Source organism: Hypanus sabinus, chromosome 25 (genome assembly GCF_030144855.1).
Source record: "Hypanus sabinus isolate sHypSab1 chromosome 25, sHypSab1.hap1, whole genome shotgun sequence".
Lineage (NCBI taxonomy): Eukaryota > Metazoa > Chordata > Chondrichthyes > Myliobatiformes > Dasyatidae > Hypanus > Hypanus sabinus.
This window is the reverse complement of record NC_082730.1, coordinates 50,548,798-50,566,060: the sequence shown is the minus strand read 5'-3', so window position 1 is coordinate 50,566,060 and position 17,263 is coordinate 50,548,798. Positions and strand designations below refer to the sequence as shown.

The 17,263-nt window shown below is 40.3% G+C and overlaps 1 protein-coding gene across 4 annotated transcripts in view; it reads left to right on the top strand.

Moving 5' to 3' along the window:
* The first annotated feature begins 301 nt into the window (after window positions 1-301).
* The window catches only part of LOC132381231 (NADH-cytochrome b5 reductase 1-like), a 41,402-nt gene continuing 24,440 nt past the window's right edge, over window positions 302-17,263 (top strand). For 2 of the 4 annotated variants that reach the window (XM_059950590.1, XM_059950593.1), the window contains exons 1-4: window positions 396-452; window positions 8,299-8,448; window positions 8,530-8,602; window positions 13,430-13,536. In XM_059950590.1, the coding sequence (XP_059806573.1) occupies window positions 411-452; window positions 8,299-8,448; window positions 8,530-8,602; window positions 13,430-13,536 (372 nt within the window). In that variant the 5' untranslated portion in view covers window positions 396-410. Of the gene's footprint in view, window positions 584-8,298; window positions 8,449-8,529; window positions 8,603-13,429; window positions 13,537-17,263 lie in introns of all 4 variants that reach the window. The other 2 variants (XM_059950591.1, XM_059950592.1) reach the window with 2 other exon arrangements.

Here is a 17,263-nt window from a genome sequence, read left to right as displayed (position 1 = left end):
CGCATGTGTGACACGAAGGGGGCGGGAGGGGTGAGCGCGGTGCAGGGAGTGCGCATGTGTGACACGAAGGGGGCGGGAGGGGTGAGCGCGGTGCAGGGAGTGCGCATGTGTGACACGAAGGGGGCGGGAGGGGTGAGCGCGGTGCAGGGAGTGCGCATGTGTGACACGAAGGGGGCGGGAGGGGTGAGCGCGGTGCAGGGAGTGCGCATGTGTGACACGAAGGGGGCGGGAGGGGTGAGCGCGGTGCAGGGAGTGCGCATGTGTGACACGAAGGGGGCGGGAGGGGTGAGCGCGGTGCAGGGAGTGCGCATGTGTGACACGAAGGGGGCGGGTGAGCGCGGTGCAGGGAGTGCGCATCAGCTCGGCTCGGCGGTGCGGTGCGGTGCGGTCCGGTCCGGTCCGGTCAGGTCATGGCGTACTCACTGGTGAGACAGACGCGGAGTCTAGCCGCTGTAAATGGTCTTATAGTCGTTGCTCCTTCGCGAAGACTGGGGTGACCGGGGTTGGGCAAGGATAAGAATTTCTTGGGCCCTAAGGATGGGCAGGCTAGGTTAAGGGAAGAGTGAAATCTCAGTGAAAAATGGTATGTTTTGTCAGTAAACAAATTTTGGTAAATTGGAAGATAATGTTTGTTCGTACAAAAATACGTAATTGGTAACGGGTGACTAGTGGATGGATTATAAAATAAGAGTTCAGCTAAACTTTTGGGCATTTTCTGGAAGCTAATTTGAAAAACTGGTTATTTAAGGAACGGTACTTGCATTTGCGTAAGATAATGCTACCGATATTAATAACCTACAGCAGTTGGAAGATGCTATTGTTTGTAGCAGAGTTCCTGCTGGAACTGCTAATGGAAATAGTAACCCTGATACTAATTTTAAACTCGATTGGACTAGGTACAGTATTTCCAAGGGTGTGTTTGCAGTGAGGCCTGCTTATTTTGATTAAACTTTGAAATTAATGTTTATATTTTGCACTTTCTCCTATTTCCATTGTGTGGGACATTTGGCCCATCAAGTCGATGCTGATTGTCAGCAATCCCAGTCAGTCGTCTTTGCTGTAACTATTTTCCTACCAGTATGTAGAAAATAGATTCAAAGCTTTGTTTTGTCTTTAATCCTGCAAGTTATTTGGCTTGGCCTATGAGGCAAAATGGAAATATCGCCACCTTCTGAGCTCTACTCAGTCCTACTTCACATTTGGAAATGTAACTTTTGCTGGGTCTAAAATGTTAGTACTCATAAGATAGGAGCATTGTTATCATGCCTTCACCATCAAAGGCAAAACTTAATTCAAAATTCTGGCTCACCAGCATCCACATATAAATGAATAAAAGCAACATTTATGTGTCCTCCTTGCTTGTTAATTTGCTTTCATCCTCTTGCAGCTGGCAGCCAGGGTGCTGTGTTATTCACTCTCTTCCATATTATCACAGTCTTAGCACATTTGCTTGCGCTACCCTGGCACTGGACAATGTAAACTGCCTTTGATTTTGAACTTGATTCTAGAAGGCCTTCACAAACAAAACCAGTAACACTATCTGACCAAGGTTTGACTGACCTTTTTTGCCTTTCCAGTGTTTTTATTTGGAGTTCAATATAAGTGATGTAGTATTAGTTTTTATGATTAAGATTAAGGGCTTCAAAAGTAAGCCTTCTTGATAAATAATCATTTGTACAAGTTAGTTGGTTGTGTGTGCCTGGTTGTCTGCCAAATAAAATCTGCTTCATCCTGCAGTCATCTTATATTTGGCATCAGGCAGTAAATGTCCTTTGAAACATCAGAGATTTTCTAGAAATTTTAGTTATTTGGGCTGGAACAGCTCTTATACATTCATGTAACAACTTGGAAGCATCAATGCTGTTATTTATATTACCTGCACTAAAGTAAGTGCAGAAGAATCACCTTCAAGATTTTTTTGGGAGGCAACCAGAAAAGACTTAAAGTAGCATCATCTGAATTTGCCTCAGCGCAGAAAAATATTTGTAGACCCAAGTGTTTTTATCTAATTTTGGTAAGCGATTAGAAAACAACTGTAATCTTACAGTTAACTTTATGAAGATACAGTCAGGCAAAGAACTACTTTGGTGGATATCATCAATTCAGTTTAATACCACCTTACATTTTATTTCACTGATTCCAATTTAAAATTCAACAATATTCAACCAGTTTGGAAGTTTAATAGGTCTTTTGAAATGAACCTGAGGTCTATAGCTGCTTATTAGATTCAAAATCCACACATCAGAAGATGTGAAAGTATTGACAAAGTCCAAAGTAGGCTTCAGTGTTTTTACATGTCATTGAGAATAACTGGCTGCTAATGTTGACATACTTGGGCATAGAAATTTTGTAAGCTGTGGTCAAGTAAAATGCAAAATGGAGTTCATACAACTTTCCATTCTATTACTAATCTTTGCAGACATTCATTCTAAATAAAGAAGTGTTGCAGAAAATTCAGATTTTTGTACAGTGCACTGATCAGAAAGTTTATTAAGTTTGGGTAAGCTGATATTGAAAAATACATTGGAATTCAATAAATGTTATGGCCAAAGCAGTGTTTAGAGTTAGTTTTAGCCTGACAGGTGCATACTGTTTGTTTCTAAACTAAATATTCAGTTAACTTGGCCAACAGGCTTTAAATGCAACTTTCCATAATATACAGGTTATTTCTCTCTTTCACTGCTGTGGAGTTCTATAATAGTGCAAAAAGAAATTGTCCTTGTGTTCATTTAATTGCATCAGTCAATTATGTATCCTCTGATTCAGCCTTTCTCAACCTTTTTGCCCTGGAGGAACCCTTGAAATAATTTTCAGGTCTCAGAAAGCCTGTGTAAAAGTTATTAAATCTACAGTTCCCAGTACATTAGTATGATCGGTAAGTTGTAGATGTAATAATCCAAAAATAATTGTCAGTGCTCTTTTGAGTAGAGAATGAATTTTTAGTCAACCTTTCTTGGGGAAATAAAAGATAGTTAAGCTTAGCTTTTCTTGAAATTAATTTTTCTTTTCCTTTCATAATTTTTTTAAAACTCAAGGCAAATATAATAAAATTATGTTAAATATCTGGCTTAGGCCAAAATGGTATTTAATATTGCTAAAAGTAGACTCAGTAGATTTAATTTAAATAAAGGTTGTAAATTGATTTTAATTCATGCTATTTACAATATGAAAATTTATTGGCAATGTTCAATAATAAAAAGTTATTAAAAACCATAAGCCAAAGCAATACAAATAAAAATATTGCCAAAGGCACTTTTATATAAGACTTTGAAAAAAAACATTTTCTTACTAAGTGACATCAGGCTCAAATATAAACCTAGCATGTGAAATCTGTGCTACTTGGTTTTTTTTTGCTGCACAAATGCTCAATTCTGGGTCGAACTTGAGATGAACACACATGGATTACCTTCAACTGAAATGAGATGTGTGGTTTGTTAAACAAGGAAAAGCTTGCTACAGATAAGAATTTGAAAACTGCAACAAAATGTTTATTGCGTTCTTATGAATTGCAGGATGCTCTTTCACAGAAGTCCAGAACGTCAGTGGACAGGTCAGAAAATCTCATCTTGAGTGCATGATCAGACTGCATCTCACAAAGTTCTTCCTGTCAAGGGCAAGTTCTCAGACTGAGCAAAAAAATTCAGAGAAAGGATCCCAGTCATATACTTGGAAGAAGGAAAAGTACTGTTCAGTTTTGTTCTGCAGTTCTTCCAGCTGGTTTTCAATAAGACTTAAGACTTTCTAATCCTTCCTCATTCTCAAGCCCAAGCAGCAGTCAAACCATTTCAAGAATGGTGTTACTTGAAGTCAAAACTTGCAGAGACTTCTTCAACTGGTTCATATGATGAAAAATGCTAAGTAGGCTGGTTTCTGCAGCCATTCTTCATCATTACTCAGCAAAATCTGGCCTACTATTTTCTTGTAAGTACGCCTGCAACTCTCAGCTCAGACACTCTTCCTCTGCTAAACCATTTGATTTCTGTATGTAGCAGAAGATTGGTGTCCTCTTTGTTCATGTGTTCACAGTTATTAAACATTCTCGAGTGAACTGGTCTTTGTTTAATAAAGTTAACCATTTTTGTGGTATCATCCAGAATTTTTTTCATTTCATCTGAGAGTTTTTGACATCAGCACCTCTGTGAAGAAAGCGGTGTGTTGAGTCCCTCCAGCTTTTGTTGTGTGTTGTGACAACATCAGGATTTTATTTTTTAACAAGAGGGATTAATCCTCTCATGGAACCAACCATTGGGGCACCATCAGTACAGATGCCAACACAGTTATTCCAAGATAGACTTCTTGTTTCCAGATATGAAGACCAAACATGTCCTGCCAAAGGGTCTTGTCCCAAAACCTCAGCTGTACTTTTTTCTATAGATGCTGCCTGGCCTGCTGAGTTCCTCCAGCATTTTGTATGTGTTGCTTTGGTTTCTAGCTCTTGCTTTTGATTAAATATATCTTGGCCTTTGCTTGTTTTGGGCAGCACTTTGCAACAGTAAAAGTTTTCTTGAATTTCAACATTTACGAATTTTACAAATCCTATAACATGACATTTATTGGTGAAATCTGTTGACTCATTAACCTGGATAGAGAAGCTGTTTTTCTGTTTATCTCACACAACCTGTTCAGCATCACATGACATGTCATCAATACATCGACTTGTACTGTTTGAGAGTGGCCGCCTTCTTGCCTGAACAAAAACCATGTAAGAGCCCATTCTTGAGCTCTGTGTTCTTCTCATGCACACAGAGTACACACTACAGTTACAGTTAGCCAAGACTGCAAGGGCTTTCAGGTTAACAGTCAGTCTGAAGAAAACAATGATCCTCCATCAGAATCCCCCTTGTGGCATTTACAACCCACCTCTGGTCACTATTGATGAACACCCTCTCACCACATTTGAGCAGATCACCTACCTGGGCAGCATCATCTCATTGACAATTGACTTGCCAGAGCTAGCATTGCCTTCGGGTGGCTCCAAAATGTGTGGAAGAACAACCAGCTATGCCTGTCCACAAAAATCCAGGTGTTACAGGGCTGCCATCATCACAAAACTGCTGTACGACTTTGAAGCCTGTGTATTATACTGCAAGCAAATCCAGTTGCTGGAGTGCTCCATCAGCGCTCCACCGTGGGTATCCAGTGGCAGAGCTGTGTCTCCAACAACGAGGTCCTGGAGAAAGCTCAACATTGAAGCCACTCTGCAGGTCAGGCTACGCGTCTTGCATGGTCAGCTCCAGGTTACAGAAAGCAGTACTCTACGGAGAACTCTCTCAGGGGCAAGAGAGATTGTGGTGCCCCGCGCGAGAGGTACAAAGACCAACTTGAGCAGCAATTCTCTGAGGCAAATTTTGAGCTCAACGAGTGGCAGCAGCTGACTTGTGACAGAGACCTCTGGAGAACACTGATCCATGGAACAGCCAAGAATTTTGAGGAATCCAGAAGAACGAATGCTGGTGAGAAGAAGATCCTACTACCCAAGCACCTGCATCCCAACTGTTCCTGTGTCCCTACTGCTCCAGAGTCTGCAGATCCAGAATTGGCCTCTACAGTCACCAGCGATCATGCCATCATCATTGAGCGTGAAACCTTTTCAATTTTTCATACTGCAGCTTGTCCTAGCATTTTACCCACTATAATTTTATATGCTGACATTGTTAGGTTTTCACCAACTGTGTTACGATTCCTTTCTGGGTAATAAGTTCAGCTAACTTGCTTCCTGGGTGTTTTTGTGACTATTTTAACAAAACCTTTACTCTGTTTTGAGATTGTAATAGCCATTTAAAATAGTCAGCACTTTTATGAGTCATGGCTGGGATTTTGTAGTACACGTCTTCTCAGTTTTGCTGGAGCCATTGCTGCATTTGTACGTTGTTTGCCAGAGTAGGCACAATGGAGTAAGACAACTTAGTTCACCACTCCATGTAAAACCCATTTACGTCTGTAAAACACAAGGGTTATTAAAAGATAGATGAGTCCACTCAGCTCTCAGAAAACGCACTTCACACTCCTCATCGGCCTACCGTCCTCCCTCCATGCAATACAGCACTTGCTAATTAACATGAGTTTTCTTCTTTTTAAACCATTCTGTTGATGTACTCTTGTGTCTTGGATCATTGTCTTATTGTATCATCCAACTGCTACTAAGTTTCAGGTGACAGATCGCTACCCTGACATTCTCCTGTGAAATGTCTTGATACAATTCTCAATTCATTGATCCCGCAACAATTGCAAGTTGTCCAGGCCCCAAGGCAACTAAGCAGCCTCAAACCATGATGCTCCATCTGCCATGCTTTACCGTTGGGATGAGGTTTTGGTGTTGATGTCCACTTTTCATCCAAACGTAGCCAAGAAGTTCAACTTTTGTCTCATCTGTCCACAGAACATTGTCACAGAAGTATTGTGGAACATCCAGGTGGTCTTTTGCAAACTTGAGACGTACAGCAGTGTTTTCTTAGAGAGAACCGTGGTGTTCTTCCATGAACACCATTTTTGTAGAGTGTTTTTCTTATGGCAGACACATAAACAGAGACTTGGTAAGCTCTAGAGATTTCTGCAGAGTCTTTTTTTTTTGTTGCCCTTGCGTTCTTTTCCACCTCCATCATTGCATGTGTTCTTGCTGTGATTGTTGAAGGACACCCACTCCTAGAGAGAGTAGCAACAGTACTGAATTTCTTCCCTTCGTAGACAATTTCTCTTGCTGTGGGCTGATGAACACTCAGGTCTTTAGAAATGTTTTTGTTGCCTTTTTTAGCTTCTTGAAGCAACATTTCTTTTTTAAGGTCCTCAAAGTTGTTTTGATTAAGGCATGGTGCACATAAACAGATTTTTCTTGAAGAGCAGGCTCTGACAGTAACCTGACTTTGTCTTTTTTTTTATTATAGGGCACCTCTACAGCCCACACCTCCAATCTTATCTCATTGACTGGACACCTGACTTCAAACAGCTTCTGTAGAAAGTATTACCCCAGAGGTTCACATACTAGTTGAACCTAGACTGGAATTATTTAAATGGTTTACTCAGTATTGACGAAAAGCAGTACAATTGTTTGTGTTAGTGTGCAGATTTTTTTGTCTATTGTGACTTGGATAAAGATCAGACCTCATTTTTTGAGTAATTAATGCAAAAAATCTAGGATTGTATGTTACTATGAAAATTTTAAGCCAAAATAGGTATGTGGTACGAGGAAAATGGCTAATATTGCAGACAATGTAGCAAAGTTTTCTAACCTGGAACTCTTGAGTCTTTTTCCATAGATATTACCTGGCCTGCTGAGTATTTCCTTCATTCTGTTCTGTTAGTTTTCCAACATCTGTAGCTCTTGGTTTGTCAGAAAAGCCTTAAAGTGCTTTTAGTGATTCTGTTTTACTTGGTCTTTGTTGCAAATTGAATCTGCTAATGTCAGTATCAGTGAATTTACAAGCTGTTAAATTTTGATATACTAATTAGTCTTTAAATAGACCAAGAAATATTTTGCTTGGCAAACTCTGACCATTAAGAATCTAACTTTTCTTGCCTAGATTGTGAATCCCTTAAATCTATTTTTATCACTTCTAGTTTAATCTTGTATACTACTAACCTTTTAATCTAAAATAATTTTTCCTTCCTACTTTGCTATCTGAAAATCTTGAAAAAGTCTCTGGTTGGTGTCAAAGATGTTGAACTGCCATTCCTTTGGAAATGAAATCCATACCAGAGATTGCTCAATGTTTGGGAAAGCTTTCTTCAAAATCAGTGGCAAGCACATAATTTCTCTACTGATTACAAAATCTAGACTATTCTTTAACTTTATAGACTTCAACTGTAGTTGAGTACATTTCATATTTTTGGGACTGAATGGTTCATGTATTTGAATATGATAGTTGATACAGTTAGTCAGTTTACTGTATTTTGGATCTGAGGGCAACATAGAATTCTGACCCAATAGTGATTCAGAAGATGCACTAATTTTTCAAGTTTATGTTTGTTTATGTGGAGCATTTGTCAAAAGCTTTATGCAGAACTAAATTAAATTGTGCAAAATGCAGCAATGTTCCTTGAAGCTCAGCTGTACCTCACTGGTGTATGACTGCGCCTTCACATAAAGTTGAGATATTGATGGCAAAGAAGATCTCATGAATGTTGGTAGTAGACAAGTTTTGATTTTTAATATTGTTTGTTTTATTTGTTCTATACTTGGGTAATGCTTTAGATTAAGTTTGCCACTGTTAATGCTTGCATCAATTTGTACTAGGGCTTTAAAGTATTAATAAACCACTAAGCTTATTATTTTTGTTGCCTTGAAATACCATTGTCTTACAGACCTCAGGAGTGCTCATTGCATTTGGTGCCATTTTCTTAACAACGGTTGGTGTTGTTGTTGGCCATTATGTATTGTCCAAAAAAAAGAAACCTAAGGTTACGTTGGAAGATCCCAATGAGAAGTACCCTCTGCGACTGATAGATAAAGAGGTAAATGGAATAACTGAATGTTCAGACTTTAACTACTAAATAAATTTGTGAAATAGTCACTTGGTTTTCCTTTCACAACAGATTGTGAGTCATGACACTAGGAAGTTTCGCTTTGCTCTTCCTTCAGCGAGTCACATTCTTGGGTTGCCTGTGGGTAAGTTAATGAAATTGACTTTGAATAGCATTATTGCTTTAGACTTTATGGGAGCAGCTTGATTCATTTATTCTACCGTTTTAAATTTCCTTCTGTGTGACAAGTATTTTTCACCTGATAATATCATAGGACCAAAAGACACATAGAAACAGAATTGGGTCATTCAGCCCATTATGTCTGGTCCACCATTCCATCATGGCTGATCCCAGATCGCACTCAACCCCATACACCTACCTTCTTGACATATTCTTTTGCCCTGAACAAGTAGGAAATTCAACTTCTTTAAATATACCCACAGACTTGGCCTCCACTGCAGTGTATGGCAGAGCATTCCACAGATTCACTGCTGTCTGGCTAAAATGCCATCTGAAAATCCTCCTTGCCTGTGCCCTTCAACTTTGTGGCTGTGCCCTCTACTTCTGGATACCTCCACCATAGGAAACGTCCTCTCCACATCCTCCTTATCTAATCCGTTCAACATTCAGTAAGTTCCAATGAGATTCCTCACGTTCTTCTAAATTCTAGTGAGTACAGGCTCAAAGCTGTGGAGCGCTCCTTGTGAATCTCCTCTGGACTCTCCAGTGACAACACATCCTTTCAAAGATGTGGGGCTCAAAACTGTTGACAATACTCTTAAGTGCAGCCTAACTCATGTATTATAAAGCTTCAGCATTATCTCCTTGCTTTTATATTCTATTCCCCTTGAAACAAATGTCAACGTTGCATTTGGCTTCTTTACCACAGACTCAACCTGTAAATTAACCTTCTGGAGGTCTTGCACGTGGACTCATAAGTCCCTCTGCACCTCTGAATTTTCTCCCCACTTAGATAATGGTCTGCTCTATTGTTCATTTTACCAAAATGCATTATCATAAATTTCCCAACACTGTATTCCACCTACCACTTTTTTGTCCATTCTTCCAAATTGTCTGTCCTGCTGCAATGGCATTGCTTCCGAAGCACTACCTAGGCTTCCACCTATCTTTGTATCATTCGCAAACTTTGCCACAAAGCCATCAATTCCATTATCTAGATCATTGAAAAACAATGTGAAAAGTAGTGGTCCCAATACCCCTGAGGAACACCACTAGTCACTGGCAGCCAACCAGAAAAGGCAGCTTTCATTCCCACTGGCTACCTCCTGCCTGTCAGCCATCCCCATATCCAGGCCAGTATCTTTCCTGAAGCCTCATTTGGCACCTTACCAAATGCCATCTGAAAATCCAAGTAAATGACATCCACTGCCTCTCCTTTGTCCACCCTGCTTGTTACTTCCTCATAGGACTCTGATTTGTCAGGCAAAATTTCCCTTTACATGCTGACTTTGACTTATTTAATCATTAGTCTCCAAGTACCCCGAAACCTTATCCTTGATAATGGACTCCAACACTTTCCCAACCACTGAAGTTAGGCTAACTGGCCTATAATTTCCTTTCTTTTGCCTTCCTCCCTTCTTTGAGTGGAGTGGCATTTGCAATTTTCTAGTTTTCCGGGACCTTGCCAGCATCAAGTGATTTTTGAAAGATCTTGTCGATGCATCTGCTGTCTCTTCAGCAACCTCAAGTCTCTGGGATGTAATCCATCTAGTGCAAGTGACTTATCCACCTTAAACCTTTGAGTTTGTCTAGCACTTTTCCCTTGTAACAGCAAGGGCACTCCCTGACACTCACAGACCTCTTGACACACTGCTAGCATTCCACCATGAAGACTGATGCAGAGTACTAATTAAGTTCATCTGCCATTTCTTTATCCCCCATTACCTCACTACCACAATTTTCCAGTGGTCCAGTCTGAACTCTTACCTCCCTTTTACTCTTTATACAACTGAAAAAAGACTTTTGGTATCCTGCTTTATATTATTGGCTAGTTTGTGCTCATATTTCATCTTTTCCGTTATAGCTTTTTTAGTTGCCTTTTGTTGGATTTTTAAGAGCTTCCCAAATCATCCAACTTCCCACTCACTTCTGCAACCTTGTATGCCCTTTCCTTGGCTTTTATGCAGTCCTTAACTTCCTTTGCCAGCCATTCTTGCCTACTCCTGCCATTTGAGAACTTCTTCCTCTGTGAGACATATCTATGCTGCACCTTCAGCTATTTCCAGAAGCTTCAGCCATCTCTGCTGTGCCGTCATCCCTGCCAGTATGTTACTCCAATCCATCTGGGCAAGCTCCTCTCTCATACCTCTGTAATTCCCTTTATTCCATTGTGATACTGATACATGTGACTTGTGCTTCTCCCTCTGAAATTGCAGTATGAATGAACACTGACTTCTAAGGGTTCCTTTACGTTAAGCTCCCTAATAAGATCTGGGTTATTGCACAGCACCCAATCGAAGATGCTCAGGCACAAGCTGCTCTAAAACGCCATCTTGTAGGCATTCAGCAAATTCTCTCTTGCGATCCAACATCAACCCGATTTTCCCAATCCCCATGTAAATTGGTCCCCCATTATAATTGTGACATTACCTTTATTACGTCTTTTCAGCTTCCTTTGCAATCTCAACCCCACATCTTACCTACTGTTTGGAGCGCTATCTATGATTCCCACAATGGTATTTTTTACCCTTGCAGTTTCTTATCTCCACCCATAAAGATTCAACATTCTCTGGCCCTATGTCACCTGTTTCTAAAGATGTAATTCCATCTCTTACACTCAGAGCCACACCACCGCCCATGTCTTCCTGCCTGTTATTTTGGTACAAGTTATATCCTTTGTTAAGCTCCCAACTGTGGTTTTCTTTCAGCCACGATTTAGTGATGCCCAAAACATCATATGGACTAATCTCTAATTGTGCCACAAGTTTATCCACCTTATTCCAAATGCTGCACTCATTTAGATACAACACCTTCAGTCCTGCATTCATCACCCTTTTGAATTTTGCCTCTGGTACAATTTAACTCTTTGCTCTGTCTGCATTTGTCCCCAGTCATTGCCCTGTCCTTACATTTATGTTATACCATCATCTACTTGTAAACCTGCTGGCTCATCCTCAGCTCTATCATACTGGTTCCCATCCCCTTGCTATATTAATTTAAACCACTCCCAACAGCTCTAGTAAACCTGCCTGCAAGAATACTGGTCCTCTTCGGATTCAAGTACAACCTGTCCCTTTTGTATAAGTTACACCTACTGCAGAAGAGATCCCAATTATACAGAAATCTGAATCCCTGCCCCCGTTCCAATTCTTCAGCCACGCATTTACCTTCCACCTCATTCTATTCCTATCTCACTGTCACATGGCATGGGCAGCAATCCCAAGATTACTACCCTTGAGGTCTTGCATCTCAGCTTCCTTCCTTCCCTATATTCTGTTTCCAGGGCCTCCTCCCTTTTTCTACCTATGTAGTTGGTAGGAATATGTACCACAACTTCTGGCTGCTCACCCTCCTTTTTCAGGATATTGTGGATGTGTTCAGAAACATCACTGACCCTGGCACCTTTGAGGCAAACTACCAAAAGTGTTTGTTTTTTGCACCAGCAGAATTGCCTGTCTTTCCGCTAACTATAGAATCCCCCATCACTGCTGCCATCCTCTTCAGTTCCTATCCTTCTGAGCCACGGAGCCAGACTCAGTGCCAGAGGCATGGCGGCTGTTGCTTCCCTCAGGTAGGTCATTCTCTTCCCCCCCCCCCCACCCCAACAGTACTCAAAATTGAGTACTTATTGTTGAGGGGAATAGCCACAATTGTTCTCCCTTTTCACTCCTCTCAGTCACCCATTTATCTGTCTCCTGTAGCCTTGGAGTGACTGCCTCCCTGTAGCTCCTGTCTATCAGCTCTTCACTTTCCCTAACACGCCGAAGGTCATCGAGCTGCAGCTCCAGTTCCTTAACACGTTCTCTAAGGAGCTACATCTCGATGCACCTGGTGCAGATGTGGCCTTTGGGGAGATCTGACACCCAGATCAGAACACTGGCCCTGTAGACATGCCCCCGTTCTCTCAAGAGTTAAATAGGAAAAAGGAAATAAGAAATGAGAAATTAACTTACCTATTTACCTTGCCTGTTCTTGCTTATGCCCTGTTGAGTTAAAGCTTTACCACTCTGACTCAGATCACTCTAACCACCACTGCCACGATGACTGCTCTGCTAGCCAGTACCACTCTTATAGTGACTGGGTTTTAAAGCTCATCACCAGGTTTGCATGGGAACGCTTCACTGCCCCTGCACAGTACTGCAATCAAAGACACACATTGAAAAAATCTTCCTGCTTTTGATGGCCAAGCAGAGTTGGCAGTGTAGAAGATTGCATTATGACTTTGTGTCCAAGCTGCATGGTTACCAGTACCTACATCTCTTTCTGTTTTTTTTTTACCTGGACTGCACAAAATCCATGTATAGGAATTGCATTGTAGGAAAAGGCTTTAATATGTTAATATATAAAATGTACTTGTATCCCATGCTTGGATTGGAGAGGTTTTGGTAATAGTTGTTCCTTTAAGCATAGCCATCTGGACATCTCACTTCGGGTTCTTAAGAATAAAATCCTCTAGCCTTCGTTATACTTGATAGAAAACTAATAATATAAAAAAATTAAACCCTGGATAGGTTTGAGGAAATGGTATTCCACAGTTCTTTTGGGTGTGCTTGTCTCTATTGTGCCAGTGACACTCCTGTTCTATTTCTGTGTTTATGCAAACTTACCTGCTCATATGCTTATTTTTAGATCAGTATCCAAACTGATTTTTCAATGGGCCTGCCATACTTGAGAACAAACTCAAGCATGTTCTCTCACTGGTTTTAAAGCTGTCTTCCATTGGCCTACTTATTATTACTTCAATTGTGATCCTAGTTTAAATTTTATTTTGATTTGAGAATTTCAATTGCAGGAAAACATGTGTACCTTTCTGCCAGAATTGATGGAAACCTTGTTGTGCGACCATATACTCCGGTTAGCAGTGATGATGAAAAGGGTTACGTTGATCTTGTTGTGAAGGTAATGTTTTTTTATATTCCCTTTCCTTATCAATGAGCATATAACTCACTATTTCCTTTACATTCTGTGACCATAGCAAAATTGAATTTGAATCTAGAATATTAAGTGCTTGACTGGAAAATCTTTTTAACCTTTCTCGCTACTCTCTATGTGATCTCTACTGCTCACCTATCACTTTCCAGCCTTGGGTTTTGGTGTGTCATCTGGATCCTCTCTGTAAAATGCTCCCTGACCTGCTGATTTCCTCCAGCATTTTGTGTGTTCTTTAGATTTACGGCATCTGTGGAATACCTTCTACATTTTGTCTGCACACAAATCAACAACCTGGCTTCCGTCCTCCTTTTGCTCTGTGGATTCTCCAAATTAATATTGTGTCTTTCTCAAAATGAGTGATTCAAAGGCAGTACCGTTTGCTGGACTTATGTCATATCATCGAACTGAGCCCATTTCCTTGCTGGATATGCTAACAAAATTTTACTATAATACCTAGGTGATGTAATAATTTTAACTCTAAGTGCTGGATTGTTATTTCCTTTGGGTTTAATTATGTACAACATCAAAGTACAGATGTACCAACAATACCAAACTATCTAGTCCCACGTGCCTATGCAAGTTGACTTGTATTCCCTGTTTGTTCACATACATACCCAAGTACATCTAAAACATAAAATCTGCTTCCACCTATCCTGGCACTATCATTGTTCCTTTTTTAAAAAAAGAAAATTTTGCCCTTCTCACTTTAAGCCTGTGAACCTGTTTCCTCTAACCTTTAATATTTCCATTCCTGTATGTGTGGGGCTCTATCCGTACCTTGTATAATTTTAAACAGTTCTATTTATTGAGAAAAACAATCCAAGTTTGTCCAAACTCTCAATATAGCTAATATGCTCTAATCCAGGTAACCTTCTTTAATACCCACTCCAAAGTCTTTAGGTAGTGTGGTAATCAGAATTGTACAAAGTACTCTAAATGTGGCCTAACCAAAGCTTTACATAACTGCAGCATGACTTCCTTACTTCTACACTCAACATGAAAGCAAGTATGCCATGTGCTGCGTTTTCTATCCTATCGACCTGTGCTGCCATTTTCAGGGAGCTATGGACTTTGATACCTCAAGATTTCTCTGTCCAGAAGTGCTGTCAAGGGTACTGATACTTTTCACTTGTATTTTACCTTTCAAAGTGCAGCACCTCACACTCGTCTGAATTAAATTTCTTCTGCCATAACTAATGTGTTAAATCCTAATAGTGGAGATTTTTAAATTAAACACTTTTTAATTCAATTTTTGGTCATTTCAGTTTTTCAAGGGTAGCTAAATTTAACATGCAATATAATACCCAGGGAGACAAGTAGTCCAAATAACATGGTGCTCCATTTAAATGCATTAAATGAATGCATGTTCTTCTTTGCATATAAATGAATCAAGTTTACATTGTTGAAAAATAGTAAATTGAAATGCTCTTTAGAAATGAAACAACTTTAGGTTGTGGTAATTTAAGTCCTAACACTTGAAATTTGTAGCCAGTTTAACATTTTCAGTTTAGTTGAGTCATAAATGTATATTTTAAAGTTCATTTAATTGCTGTTTTAAAGAAACTTCAGATGGAAGACCAGTCATTAAAGATGCAGATGTTTCAGTAATCAGTAATCATTTGGCTGCATGCAACAGCTTCAACTAATGTTACATTGGTTTCACTGCAACTGTCCAAGAAACATTATACACTTGAGAACCATGCTATGATGGTATGCCAGTGTTAATACATGTTTAACTGCTGGTCCCCAGGATCTATGGTTGCTTTGAACCATAATTAGATAATGAGAGTACTGCTTCACATTTTGGGATTCCTTATAATTCAGAGCTGTAATGTGTTAGATTGGAATAGCTAAGTCAGTCTCATGATTTTTAGCTCCTTATCATCAGAAATTACACCTCTTCAAAAACAGTATCAAAGCTATAGAAATGGAGAACATCATGGAGGGAACGGGACGGGAGCAATCACGATGTTGGGATTATTCTACAGAAACAGTACCAATTGCAACAGAGATGCTACGATGCAGATTTTGGAAAGATGCAAAAAAAGAGAATGTTGTTGTCATGGATGACTTCAACTTTCCAAGTATTGATCGGCACCTCCTTAGTACAAAAAGTTTAGATGTGGTGGTTTATGTTGGGTGTCTAGAAAGGATTCCTGACTCAGTATGTATTTTGTATGTAAAGGTGTTTAGGGAAGACCTACCTGGGATTCTGGATGAGTTTGGCCATTGAGGCAGGGGAAGGATGGTAGGGTGAAAGAACTGTAGTTAACAAAATGTGGAATATCTAGTCAAGAGGAAGAAAGAAGCATAGTTGAGCTTTAGGAACTAAGGATCAGACAGGGCTCTAGAGGGAGCTTTATAATGGACTTGGGGCTGGCTGGGTGGGGGCATGAGAGGACCTCGGTGAGTACGATTAAGGAAAGCCTCAAGGGGTTCTACGTGTATGTGAAGGGTAGAGCCAGTCAGGGATAGAAGAGGAAATACATGCCTGGTGTTGGAGGAGGTAGGAGAGGTCCTTGATGAATACTTTGCTTCAGTATTCACCAGTAAAGGGACCTTGTTTGTGAGGACAATGTAAAACAGGCTCTTATGGTGCAACATCTTGACATTAAGAAGGGATTGCTGGAACTTTTGTTAAGTCCTGGGCCAGACGTGATGTACCCCAGATTACTATGGGAAGAGATTGCTGCGTCTTTGATTGTCTTTGCATCCTCACTGGCCAGAGTGCGAGTATCAGAAGATTGGAGAGTGGCAAGTGTTAGTCCTTTGTTCAAGAAAAGTAGTAGGAATTATAGACCAGTGAATCCTACATCAGTGGTGGGCAAACTGAGGATTCTTGGAGACAGGATTTACAAGCATTGGAGAAGCATAATCTGTTTAGCAGTAGTCAACATGACTTCATGAGGGGCATGTCATGCCTCCGAGAAGGATTGAATTCTTTAAAGAAGTGGCAAAAACAGATTGAAAGAGGAACAGTGGATGTGATGTATATGTATTTTAGTAAGGCATTTGACAAAGTAACCATGGTAGGCTAATTCAAAGTCAGGTGTCATGGGATCTAGGGAAACTTGGCTGCGTGGCTTCAAAATTGACTTGCCCACAGAAGGTGGTAGTAGATGGGGCATATTCTGCCTGAAGATCAGTGACTAGTGGTGTTCTGCAGAGATCTGTCTGGGGTCCCTGCTCTTTGAATTTTTTTTATAAATGACTTGGATGAGGAAGTGGAAGGGTGTGTTATTAAGTTTGAGAATGACACGAAAGATGGTGAAATTATGGATAGTGTGGAAGGTTGCTGTAGGTAACAATGGGACAGTAGGATGCAGAGTTGGGCTGAGAAATGTCAGGTGGAGTTCAATCTGGAAACCTGAAGTGCTTCACTGGAAGAACGAACTTGAAAGCAGAGTACAGGGTTAATGGCAAGATTCTTAAGTGTTGAGGAACAGAGGGATCTTGGAGTTCGCATCCATTGGTCTTTCAAAGTTGCAGTGCAAGTTGATAGGATAGTTAAGAAGGCGTATGGTGTGTCCACCTTCATTAATCAGAACTCTTGAGTTCAGGAGCCACAAGGTAATGTTGCAGCTCTTGAGATTTACCAGGTGCTGAGTGGATTAGAGTACATCTTTTTGGGAAGGTTGTGTGAGGTAAAGCTTTTCTCTTTGGAATGAAGGAAGATGAGAGGCGACTTATGAGG